Source organism: Odontesthes bonariensis, chromosome 4, assembly GCF_027942865.1.
Source record: "Odontesthes bonariensis isolate fOdoBon6 chromosome 4, fOdoBon6.hap1, whole genome shotgun sequence".
Classification (NCBI taxonomy): Eukaryota; Metazoa; Chordata; class Actinopteri; order Atheriniformes; family Atherinopsidae; genus Odontesthes; species Odontesthes bonariensis.
This window is the reverse complement of record NC_134509.1, coordinates 33,686,235-33,697,481: the sequence shown is the minus strand read 5'-3', so window position 1 is coordinate 33,697,481 and position 11,247 is coordinate 33,686,235. Positions and strand designations below refer to the sequence as shown.

The 11,247-nt window shown below is 41.7% G+C and overlaps 2 protein-coding genes across 2 annotated transcripts; both read left to right on the top strand.

Annotated features, from left to right (window-relative positions):
- Positions 1–52: 52 nt before the first annotated feature.
- On the top strand, positions 53–5,393 carry eri2 (ERI1 exoribonuclease family member 2). The gene is made up of 9 exons (XM_075464593.1): positions 53–246; positions 509–570; positions 656–736; positions 831–958; positions 1,047–1,209; positions 1,352–1,452; positions 1,757–1,838; positions 1,944–2,032; positions 3,453–5,393. The coding sequence occupies exons 1-9, from the start codon at positions 224–226 to the stop codon at positions 4,893–4,895; spliced, it is 2,172 nt and encodes a 723-aa protein (XP_075320708.1). The 5' UTR covers positions 53–223; the 3' UTR covers positions 4,896–5,393.
- Positions 5,394–5,485: 92 nt separating this feature from the next.
- thumpd1 (THUMP domain containing 1) lies at positions 5,486–9,461 on the top strand. Its single transcript, XM_075464592.1, has 5 exons — positions 5,486–5,967; positions 6,816–6,993; positions 7,111–7,196; positions 8,314–8,476; positions 8,574–9,461. The coding sequence occupies exons 1-5, from the start codon at positions 5,761–5,763 to the stop codon at positions 8,903–8,905; spliced, it is 966 nt and encodes a 321-aa protein (XP_075320707.1). The 5' UTR covers positions 5,486–5,760; the 3' UTR covers positions 8,906–9,461.
- Positions 9,462–11,247: the final 1,786 nt, after the last annotated feature.

The following is an 11,247-nucleotide window of genomic DNA, read 5'->3' as shown; positions in this document are numbered from 1 at the left end:
CCGCAGCTTTTTCTGTGATCGACTTTTTGTTTCGACCTTGCTGACTTGCAGAACTAGCTAATCGAGCTCAGAATTATTAATGCTACACTTTTTTTTTTTTTAAAAACAGCGCTCTTTTTATTTTATTTTTTCCACTTTGATATCAGAGCCTGAGACAGCTCCAAAGGCTCTGTGTTTTAGAGATTTAACAAAAATCTCACCGGCTCCAGCTCAAGTGACAACTATGTCTACAAAGAAACTGGCAAAGTAAGTAAATTAGCACGCTAATCCCCCAAAAAAGTAGAGAGACAAAGAAATTCGTCGTAAAAGACATTCATGGGCCGAATAATTGGGAGATTTACACATTTGAAGCCTTTAAATGCGGCGACTATATCTTCTTATAAATAGTTTATACAGCAATTGTTTGCATAGTTTGATGCTCTGTCATAACATTTTTGTGGTTCAGAAGTTTATGGTGAAGTTTCTGTTGATTTGGACTAACAATGACTCTTTGCTTTAAACTCTATAGAAAATTAGGATTGTTGAGGCAGCGGAGTCAGTCTTCCGGGTCAAAGAAATCAATGGTATCCAGTGAGTGCGATTATTTCACATTTCATTAGTTTAGACCTGGTCCTAACGATTTCCACAGGAGTAAAGACCGTTTCTGTTCTTTCAGATCAAATATTTTCCTACTTGATTGTGATTGACTTTGAGTCCACTTGCTGGAGAGAAAAAAAAAACTGCAGCCAGGAAATTAGTAAGTAACATATTTGGGATTCGGCTTTTGAAATTAGCTTTTTTTTCCCCCACGTTTATTGTCGTTGACCATCTGTCCTTTCTTCCCTCTGCAGTTGAGTTCCCTGCTGTTCTCCTGAACACGTCTACAGGGGAGGTTGAGTCTGAGTTTCATGCCTACGTTCAACCCCAGGAACACCCCATTCTGTCTGAGTTCTGCACTGAGCTCACTGGCATTACACAGGTTTCTGTGCTTTAGCAGAACAGTTTGAGTACAGAGTCGGGTACGGTATATAGTTTAACATGACATATGGTAATTTGATGTCTAACAGGTGCAAGTGGAGGCAGGAATCCCCCTTCAGATCTGTCTCTCGCGGTTCAACCGCTGGCTGCAAAGCCTGCAGCTGGAGGCGGGAGTGGCGTTTCCCAACAAACGCCAGGCATGTTCTGAGCCTTCGCCCTCACAGAAACTGTGTGCTTTCCTCACGTGGTCAGGTAAAAATAGCTTGTTTGTTTGTTTATTTTGCTGCTGTTAAACTACACGAGCCTCATCATATTCATAATTATTGAAAAACTATTAGAAGAAAAATGATTTAGAACACATTTGATTGAATGTGCCTCCATCTGCGTCGCACAGACTGGGATCTTGGAGTTTGTTTGCAGTACGAGTGTAAACGCAAGCAGCTTCACAAACCAGATGTTCTGAATAGCTGGATAGACCTGAGAAGCACATACAGGGTAAGTGCCACTTTATTTGTTGTATCTTTTCACCTTCTCTGTTTTTTATACTATTTTCTTTATGTTTGTTTTGGGTTTTTTTTGTCATAAAATATTCAAAATACCAGCAAATTGTCACCTAGATTAACAGAGACAACAATACAATATCCATGTTTGTCTTAGTGTGACTACATTTATTTTTAAATTTACAGTTGCACAAAGCGGGGATAAGGAGCAAATGTTTTATTTAATAGATTGAGATGAATAATCAACCATCTCCGCACATGTTTCTGTTTCCAATTCTTTCTTTTTTTTGTATCTCCAGCTCTTTTACAACAGAAAACCCAAAGGCCTGAACGGGGCGCTTCAAGATCTAGGAATACAGTTTTCTGGGAGAGAACATTCTGGTACGAATAAAAAAATAATAAATCATAAGTGAAAATTCTCCAGCCGAGATATACCTACATATAAAGCACCTTCACCCCTTCTTCATCGTCCTATCTCCACCTCAGGTTTGGATGACGCCCGAAATACCGCTCAGTTGGCAGCGAGAATGATGAGAGATGGGTGTGTGATGAGGATCACCCGAAGCCTGGAGAGGGTGAGTGGCCGCCCGATGACGTCCTTAATGAACCCCGACTCCTGAAATCCCTCCGGAGGTTTTTAAGGACGAACCTCATTTTCATTGTTTTTATTGTAGAAAGAGTACACCTTTTAAAACTGATTTGAATAATTAAACAGAAAACTGGGCTGAAGAAAATGTCGATCTTGCTGCTTTCTAACTTATTTTATACTTCAGTCTTGCAGAAATTGTGTTGGGGCTTGTTGAAGTAAAGCCGTGATGATTTCAGTGGTGTTTGAGATTTTGTGATCTCTTTAGATTTTCATTTCTTTTCTATTTTTATATTAACCTGAAAAAAAAAACGGCAGATTTTTATACGGAGCCTAACGGTATCTAAAGAGAACCCAGTGACACAATTCAGACAGAAATATTAAAGTTGGTGGTGTATTTGCCGGGGAAACTTTTCTGAAGGCGATAAGATATCCTTGAGCAACAAAAATGTGAACCTTAAGGATCAGCTGTCAGTCTGAAGGTGAAATTGGAGTCTGGATGTTTTCAGTTAGTGGGTGTGAGAGGATGCCCTTCTTTAGTATGATACACTTCCATGAACATAGAACCACCGGCCCTCCGATTGGTAGGAGCTTCCTCTGTGAGGAAGACGCCCCTATGCATTTGGCTGTATTTGCCTTAAAGGGATAGTTCGCCTCTTGACATGAAGCTGTATGACGTCCCATACTAGCAATATAATTTATGAACATTTTCTTACCCCCTGCTGCTTCCTGTGAGCCGAGTTCTGGCCTCGTTTTGGCATTGACGAAGGTAGTCCGGCTAGTTGGCTGGGGCCACAAAAATAAAGCGTTTTTCTGGAGAACGATTTTGTGATGCAAATGTATTACTCTTTTGAACGCATATTATTTTGAGAAGCAAAACTACCTTCGTCAACGCCAAAACGAGGCCGGAACTCGGCTCACAGGACGCAGCAGGGGGTAAGAAAATGTTCATAAATGATATTGCTAATATGGGATGTCATACAGCTTCATGTCAAAAGAGGCGAACTATCCCTTTAAGTTAAGTTGAGTAACTTTATTTGTACACGAAGGTAGATTGGTCCTCCGCTTTTAACCCATCCAGGTTTGGCACCTGTTGACACACACGCACAGGGTCACACACTCAGAGACAGATGCCAACCTGGAGCGGTGGGCAGCCATGAAAGCGCCCGGGGAGCATGGGGGTACGGTGCCTTGCTCAAGGGCACCTCAGCCATGACAAGGAGGTGGACTGACACCCCTCCAGCTATCAGTTCCACCAAGCGAGAGTGGGAATCGAACCGCCAAACTTCCGGTTATTGGACGACCGACTCTAACCACTGAGCTACAGCCGCCCAACCTGGCGGGGGGGCGGCTGTGGGGGTTTTATTTTAAAGTGACTGATAGATATCTTCTCTTCTTCTTTCTCGTAGACCCCAGTGATGGTCAAAGCCACGTTTGGAAGCACCACTGGTGCTGCAGAAAACAAAGAAAATCTGGATATCAGTGAAAAAGAAAATGTGTCCAAACCCTTATCATCCAAAATTCCTCTCAAAACTATTCAAAAACAGTCGTGTTCAGAGGACATTACAAGGAATGCAGGCACAAAGGGAAAAGTTCAGACGTGTCGAAGCCTGATTTCACCAACGACGCTGCTGACTGTCACACCAGCGCCACTGTGGGGACACAGCCGCGGCTCAGCTACAACACACGGTGTTGCTAAGCTTTCATCCACAGCTTTGATAAACTGTACCTCACCTCACAATAACAGCAGCCATGTTCTGTGCTCTACGAGCGTCGGCTGCTTTTCAACTCTGCCTCAGCTGAACCAAACCTCAAAAACGGCACCTATGGATGAAAAGGAGGAGAATGCAGAACTCTTGGTGGAAGCAGAGGAGAGGTGTGGCTCTTATGATGATGTGGTGTTGGAGGGTGATGATGTTACAGATGGAATGGACAGAGACTGTGACCCGGAGTTCATTTCAGATTTTGACAGTGGATGTTACGAGTGGGAAGAGCTATCTCATTCACATTCACCGGCACATCCATCCACAGTTGAGCACAAGATGAGAGGGTCTGTGAGTGCTGGACGCAACTCTGAAATGCAAAATATCCCCAGCGATTCATCAGTTATCTGTGAATCTATGAAGACATCAGACTCACATGTCAAGCTCTGGACTCACAAAAAGGAAATGATACAGCCAACAACATCATATTTTGCTGTGCCTAAACCTGTTAATTGGAGCTGTTTAAATCAGCGCAAAACAGGCCTTATAAGCTCTGAAGACCTTCACCTCCAGTTCAAAGGGCTTCATAAAAATGAAGAGACAGTCAGGCCTAAGCCCTTTGTGCCTGGAAAGACTTCAACCCCAAACACCTCCTCCTTCGGGCCCAAACCAATCATCGCAAAACACACGCAGCCACATAAGACATCATTTACCATCTACTCTGAGCCAGCAAAGCAGGCTGCAGGCTCTTCCCACCGCTCTACATTTGCTTCCCTGCACACCCCCAACACCAACCTCTCCTCTTTGTCAGCCAACACACTTTCCTGCCGTGCCAATCGCTCCCGGGTTTCTGCTCCAGCTAAAGGACCACAGAAGATCACCTCCCCTCTGTGTGCATGCGGGCGCCGTGCAAAGCGGCAGGTCGTGTCAAACGGCGGCCCAAACCACGGCCGGGGGTTTTATTGCTGTGCGGTCCGCCGCTCAGGTGGCGGAGGCAGGATGGAGAAAGGGTGCGAGTTTTTTAAGTGGGAGTCGGCTCTGATGAGGAGTCCTTCTCCTGCTTTGAGGTCCTCTGTGTCACTCTGTCAGATTAATACTTCTGTCCCCCAACGTCCAGCCCACAGAGCAGCACTGAGAAAAAGCTGTTGAGCCACATGAGCATCAGTCACAGAGGCATGTCCACACAAAAACAAAATCAGTTTTCATTTTCCTTTGTGCACCAGTGTCCACTTTTCATGTAATATTTTTAAAAAGGGAAACCTCTGAAGAAAGAGGTTTAGAGACGAGAAGAGACATTTAATTTATTCCGTTAGCATGTTTTAAAGTTATCTTTTTATGAAGTAAAACTGCTGTCAGATCAATGTCTGTATTAACTTATTCTGTAAAAGATAAAGATGTGTGCTCATTGTCAAAAAGAAAATGTGTTGATTCCTTTATATTTTATGTGCCATCACTGTATGTTCAGCATGTTGGAGTTTTTGACTTTTACACTTTTTTAAAACAACACCTAGTGGGCACTTGTTGTAAATGTATCAAATGTTTAGTACAAAAATATCAATGTTTCAGTCAAAAATCGTTGATTGAAAAATATATATTTTAATTGTGTTGTATAGCAAACGTTTAATATTAATTTTCATTCTGCTTTAGAGCTCAAATAAATGATTTTGTGATGATAAAGCCTTTTGCGCTTTGGTCTGGGCGCTGCTTTTTGTCCCTCCTGACACACCGTAGAGTATTACCCACAAACGTGCAATGTTGTGACTGAGACGTCCTGCCTCGATCCATTCACAAGTTTAACCAGAACACATGTGGGGGTGGTAAACTGCCCGAATCTATTAACTCACCGAGGTTTTCACACCGAGAACGCTGCAGCTCCGAGATCTTAGAAAGCCCGAGTTAGCTTAATTGGCGAAGCTAACGGCTAAACAAGCGAGACGAGAGCGTAACCGGCTGTTGGTGCGCGCACACCCGCGAGACTTCGACAGCATATCTGCTGGAAAAGCCTGTCGGTAACATGTCAGCCGCGCAAAACGACTCCAGGAAACGGAGCAAGAAGCACTATGCGGTGGGTCACCACAACAAGCGGTGGAAGGGCTCCCGGGAGCTGGAGGTGGGTATGCAGGGGATACTCATCACATGCAACATGAACGAGAGAAAGTGCACCGCGGAGGCCTTCAATCTGCTCAATGAATACGCGGACAAGCTCTACGGCCCCGAGAAGGTGAGTGGGGGAAGTAGTGATTTTCTCATACTAAGTGTTCTTACGATTAACTGCTGAAAGAAGGACTGAAAAAAAAAACAATTTGCTTGAATAAAAAATCTGAAGCATCAATAGCCTTCAGCAGCTGCTGTGTCGTGTTCTAAAAACTGAAACTGAATGTAAATGTGAAATTTGTCAATATAACAAGGATGCTGAGGCAGTGTTGCGTCCACTTGTGGGTTTCTTTAGCAAATTCTTCAGTTGTGCAAATAAGATGTAGTCTGTGGCTTTAAACTGCAGGAATGAAAGCAAGTTCGAAATGTTTTAGAAGAAATACTAAATGCTGCATTAAATTGATGACTATATTGGCATCTTTTGTGTTTAAATATGTGAAATTTTCTAGACTTTTACCAGGAATTCAGAAAGCTTAACATAAGAAACTGCTCCTGATTTCAATGGATCGGTCAAGAGCAACATAAACATGGTGCATTTTCTATGTCACCTATAAGGGAGTGAGCAGAAAGTAAGGTTCAAAAGAAGGATTAACTATATATTTTCTATACAGTTATGTGCAGTTTCTGTGCCAACCTGATTTCAGCCCTGCCACCCAGTAAGGATTTTCTGTCTGCACAGCTGGTATTCACAAATCCTGATATGATCAGCCGCTGCTGCCTGCTTATCTTGTTACGAGCTGGGGAAACCTTTCATCCTGATATTAATGTTGAAGTTACCCTGAAACATTTCGCCTGCCTAAACATTTTTAGACCGCTCACATGAGCCCACGTGGCAGCAGAAAAACGAGTTTTAGTCTACACAAGGAATGAATAAGAATAACTCCCAGATTATTAAAATTCCACCCTCAATCCCAGCTTTCAGATGGCAATGGGAGCAGCGGCGAGGAAGACGAGGCTGAAGAAGAAGATGTCGATGTTGCACTGAAGAAGGAGGTCGCCCAGCTGCAAGCATCTGGAACTAAACAGGAGAGGCGCTTTCGGGCACTCGACAGTGGAGCAAACAATGTCATCTTCATCCGAACTCAAAACCTGGGTACGAATTCTAAATGTACAATTTACAGGTGGATGATTTCTTTTTTATTTTCTTTTTAATTCATTTTCAGGCCTTTCATTTCTGTTGGGATTACAGTTGGGTTTTTTTCTGTCCTAGAATCTGACAAACTGGTTCATCACATCTTGTCTGATCTCCACACCACCAAGAAGAAGAAGTCACGCGTGATCCTTCGAATGCTGCCGGTGAGAAGCTAAAATAATCTTAAAAAAGTCTTAAAAATATTGTTATGTGATCAAAGTTATTTAACAAATGCAGCACATAAGAACAGAGGCGGACCTGGCTAGATTTACGCCCTGCGCGAACCATCCCCCCCCCACAAAAAAAAGACTTACCCGGCCACCAACACAACAACATATTATATTATTTTATTATAAATACAAAAAGTTCCACATGTAGCTTACAAAATGCCATGTCAATGTATATTAGAAGTTATTTAAGTTATTTAATTTAGCATATAGCTCGTAACAATAAAAAAAAAAATCCAAAGTCAGGACTGAATTTGCACTTGTTGTGTTGCAAACACAAACTACACTAGGTTGCCTATGGGTGAAATTAGTTGCATGACGTGATGCCTCAATTCTAATTCTAGTTCAGCAAAACTAAAAATCAAATACAGTCGTGGCTAACAGCAACATATTAGCAAGAGGCTAATAAATTGCCTATAGCCTACGTCACTCGCATCACTCATAAAAATCTGCATATCTTTATCTTTTGCCCGTTTCTCCTCTTCTTCTTTTCTTCTCTTTCTAAACTGGGCATCTGATGGCCAGTTAATTACATGAAGGTATATGGGTCTATGTTAATTTTAGGAATGAAATACAGTTTATTTGGATTGGCAGCAGTTTGTGTTGTGTGGCCTGGGATAAGCGCTCATGCGCCCTCACATAGAGTGCGCGCTGGGTGGTCGCCCACATTGCCCATAGCAAAAACCGGCCCTGCATAAGAATGTTAACCACAGAGGGAGTCGTGGGGTGTTGAGTCAGGCTATCATTCAAATGAATGATATCATTTACAGATTCTGCCATGTCGCATTGTAGCGCTGACTCTGGAGTTGTTCCCTCACATCTGTCACATTAGTAGCAGCCAGCAAAGTTGCACTCCCCTGGAAAAGGAAAAGCTCAGCAGAGCTATTATGTCTGTTGCAACCTTTAACGCTAAATCTTCCCCACTTTAAGCATCGGAACATCACCGTGCCTCTTCTGTTATTTACCAGACTGGATATTAGAAGAATAAGGACTAACTTGATTTGAGTTTTCATGCTGTTCTCTGCAGCGTCTGATCTTTTTCGTCTCCCTTCAGGTAACTGGAACATGCAAGGCTTTCCAGGAAGACATGGTGAAGTACCTGACCACGTTCTTGGAGCCGTGGTTCAAAGCCCCAAACTGTGCGACCTACCAGATCGCCTTCAAGGCTCGCAACAGCAGCCACAACAAGAGAGATGAAATCATCAAATCTATTGCAGGTAGACTTGGACCCACCTTGTGTCCATGCATTCCATGATTGTTGCACCCCCGCTGACAGAATCCCACCTGTCCTTTTTTTTTTTTTCCCTCCTGTAGGTCTTGTGGGGAAGCTGAACCCCAAAAACAAGGTGGATCTGACAAACCCAGACCTGACAATCATCGTAGAGGTCATCAAGGCTGTGTGTTGCATCAGTGTGGTTAAAGACTATACGCTGTATAGAAAGTACAATGTGCAGGAAGTAGTGAAAGAAGACGCACCCAAGTCCGACGCCGTCGCAACAAAAACGGATACAAACACATCCGAGCAGAAAGAGAAACAGGTTGGGGAGGAGGCCGAAAAAGAAGAGAGGAAGGGCGAAGAAGACGAGGACAAAAGTGTGTCGCAGAACCAGGACAAGGTTGATAAGGGTGAAGGTGGCGGGGAATGAGAGCTCTCTTTTTCTTTTCTTTTTTAAACAGCCAGTTGGTGTGACGTCATCTTAAGTTGCTTTATGTCGTAGTGCTGTTTTTTTTTTTAAAATAAACTGACAACATGATTTGTCAAAAAATACTGAGGTTGGTAGGAATCAGAAGCATCCTAATATAATTTAATGTTTTTTTTCATCCCACCGTAAAGCTATCAGGCACACACTGAGCTGTCCATTTCAGAAGCAGTCGCTTTGAATTATCAACACATATCATGCTTCCAAAGTTGGACCAACTTCCAGTTTGTTTGTTAGTTTTTTTTTTAGTTTTTTTTCTTTGAATATGAAATTCAATTTCAGTACGATTCTAATTTTAATGATTTTACTTCAAAGAAAAAGGGATTTTTTTTCTCAGGTCAACGGGTGTGTCACATCAGATATGTTTTAAGGGAGATACCTGTGATTTAAATAACTCCCACAATGCCACCATCTTAACTTTGGTCACATTTAATGACTGTCTGCTTTTTGTAACCGTTATTTTCTAAAGCAGTTGTTGAATTAAAGCCACCTGTGTGTTTGACTCATCTCTCTCATGTTTTTTTTTTAACTTATTTTATGTTTCATGGTAGCGATGGAAGTAGGGAGGGACAGAGACATTTTAAAATCAGTGTAATTTTCATAGCCAAGTATAATGTTTTAAAACTTTTAGTGGTGTCCCTCTGTGTGTTTGTCTCATTCTTATGACTGTGATATGTTGATAGCCATTTTTTTTTTTTAAATTATTATTCACTGAAACTTTTCACTAACAATGAAGGGATGGCACATTATTTCTGTGAACTGCCGCATCATATTCTAGCCATTAAGAATGGAGAATGCGACCACGTTTCACATATACCGCGACATGGGTGCCCACCTTGGGTCTTTGTGCTGGCGGATTGTACACGTGTAAGACAATTATCCATGTTTTAGAATTTGTAGCATCTCTATTTAAAACGTTGTTTCCCGTCAGGGCTGAAGATTTGTGTTCTGCCAGACTCTGCTTTATCTGACATGAATGTGCTCTCCAGGATTCAGATTCATGGTAATACAGTAAACTTACAGCAGCACTAGAACAAAATCGCTTAAGAAAGTTTTTTTCACATGTATAATGTGTACAGATAAGGGTAGACGTTCTCTATTATCAGTTCAAGAGAGGAACATCTTGAATTGTGGGAAAAATTAAGTCATGGATGTACATTGCCACTTTATTGGTGGAGGTACACATTCTAGTTGTAGTTCCAGTTTACTCCACAAGATGGAGTTAAAGCCCCATTATTCCAAGACATGCTCATTATAGGAGATGTATGCTTTAGATATTTACCCTGGATAAGAAATTTAACTTAAAAAAAAAAATATTTATGATATATAGCCTTTGTTCTACTACATTGCATAATATTTCAAACATTTTATAAATGTCCAGCAGATTTTTGTTAATTGTGAAGAAAACACTCTTGTGGGGTTTTAAAATGTGATGCCATCATAATTTCATTGTTATGTATGACTGTTGTTGGGAATATGTGTAATCTTTGATGTAATGTATTCAACTCAACTGCAATTCAAGTTGATCCCTTGTGAAATTTGGCATGATGTTTATTTTCTAATATTCATTTATATTCATGCAAAATCCTGTGATAGTCTGTTTTGGACATGAATGTGTGCACTAAATTTCATTAAACCCATCTGATATTTATTGAAAGGTTTCAATCTTGACCAAAGTAGCCATCTAAGAGTGACCAAAAGTTCTAGAATATGAGCTGCTTTCTATTTTGTGTTTGTGTTTGTTTTTTTCTAGTGTTTGCAGAAGGTCTTGTGTCGATGACTCTTGGCTTAGTTTTGGATTCAGTACGGGTTTATTTCAGAATATAAACCAGAGTGTGTCCTTTGCATGTACCGAGCCTTCCTCCATAGGTCGAGCAGTTATATAGCTTCCCTTTCTGGGGTCACAATATCACCCTGGGATATGGCTTTAGTTTGTTGTTTTGTGGATGGACAAATTAAAAATCAATGTCTACATAGAAAAGAAACTGGGAAAGTGTCTTTAATTCAAAATAATTGTGCTATGTTTTGGACACATTGCTGTAGTGATAATTAATCATTACAAGAACCTCCAGTTCATGTTCTCTGCCCCTGTCACGTACGCACACACACACACACACACATGCATTAAGTGATTTGTGAATTCCTTTTCTGCTCATTACACTGCGGCTGAACTGTTGCTGTGACCCACCAATCGTTATCTCCACCACGTTCGGCGAAAACTCTCAAATTACGTTGCAGCTGCTTCTCAGGTGGCCCAGTCAGTGAGACCTGCTGACAAGCCTGCACCT

Coding starts and splice junctions, on each gene's coding strand:
- thumpd1 (XM_075464592.1), top strand. CDS start 5,761: ATGTCAGCCGCGCAAAACGACTCCAGGAAACGGAGCAAGAAGCACTAT. Junction 7,197..8,313: donor TGATCCTTCGAATGCTGCCG/GTGAGAAGCTAA, acceptor GTCTCCCTTCAG/GTAACTGGAACATGCAAGGC. Junction 8,477..8,573: donor AATCATCAAATCTATTGCAG/GTAGACTTGGAC, acceptor TCCCTCCTGTAG/GTCTTGTGGGGAAGCTGAAC.
- eri2 (XM_075464593.1), top strand. CDS start 224: ATGTCTACAAAGAAACTGGCAAA. Junction 571..655: donor AAAGAAATCAATGGTATCCA/GTGAGTGCGATT, acceptor CTGTTCTTTCAG/ATCAAATATTTTCCTACTTG. Junction 1,453..1,756: donor ACCTGAGAAGCACATACAGG/GTAAGTGCCACT, acceptor TTGTATCTCCAG/CTCTTTTACAACAGAAAACC.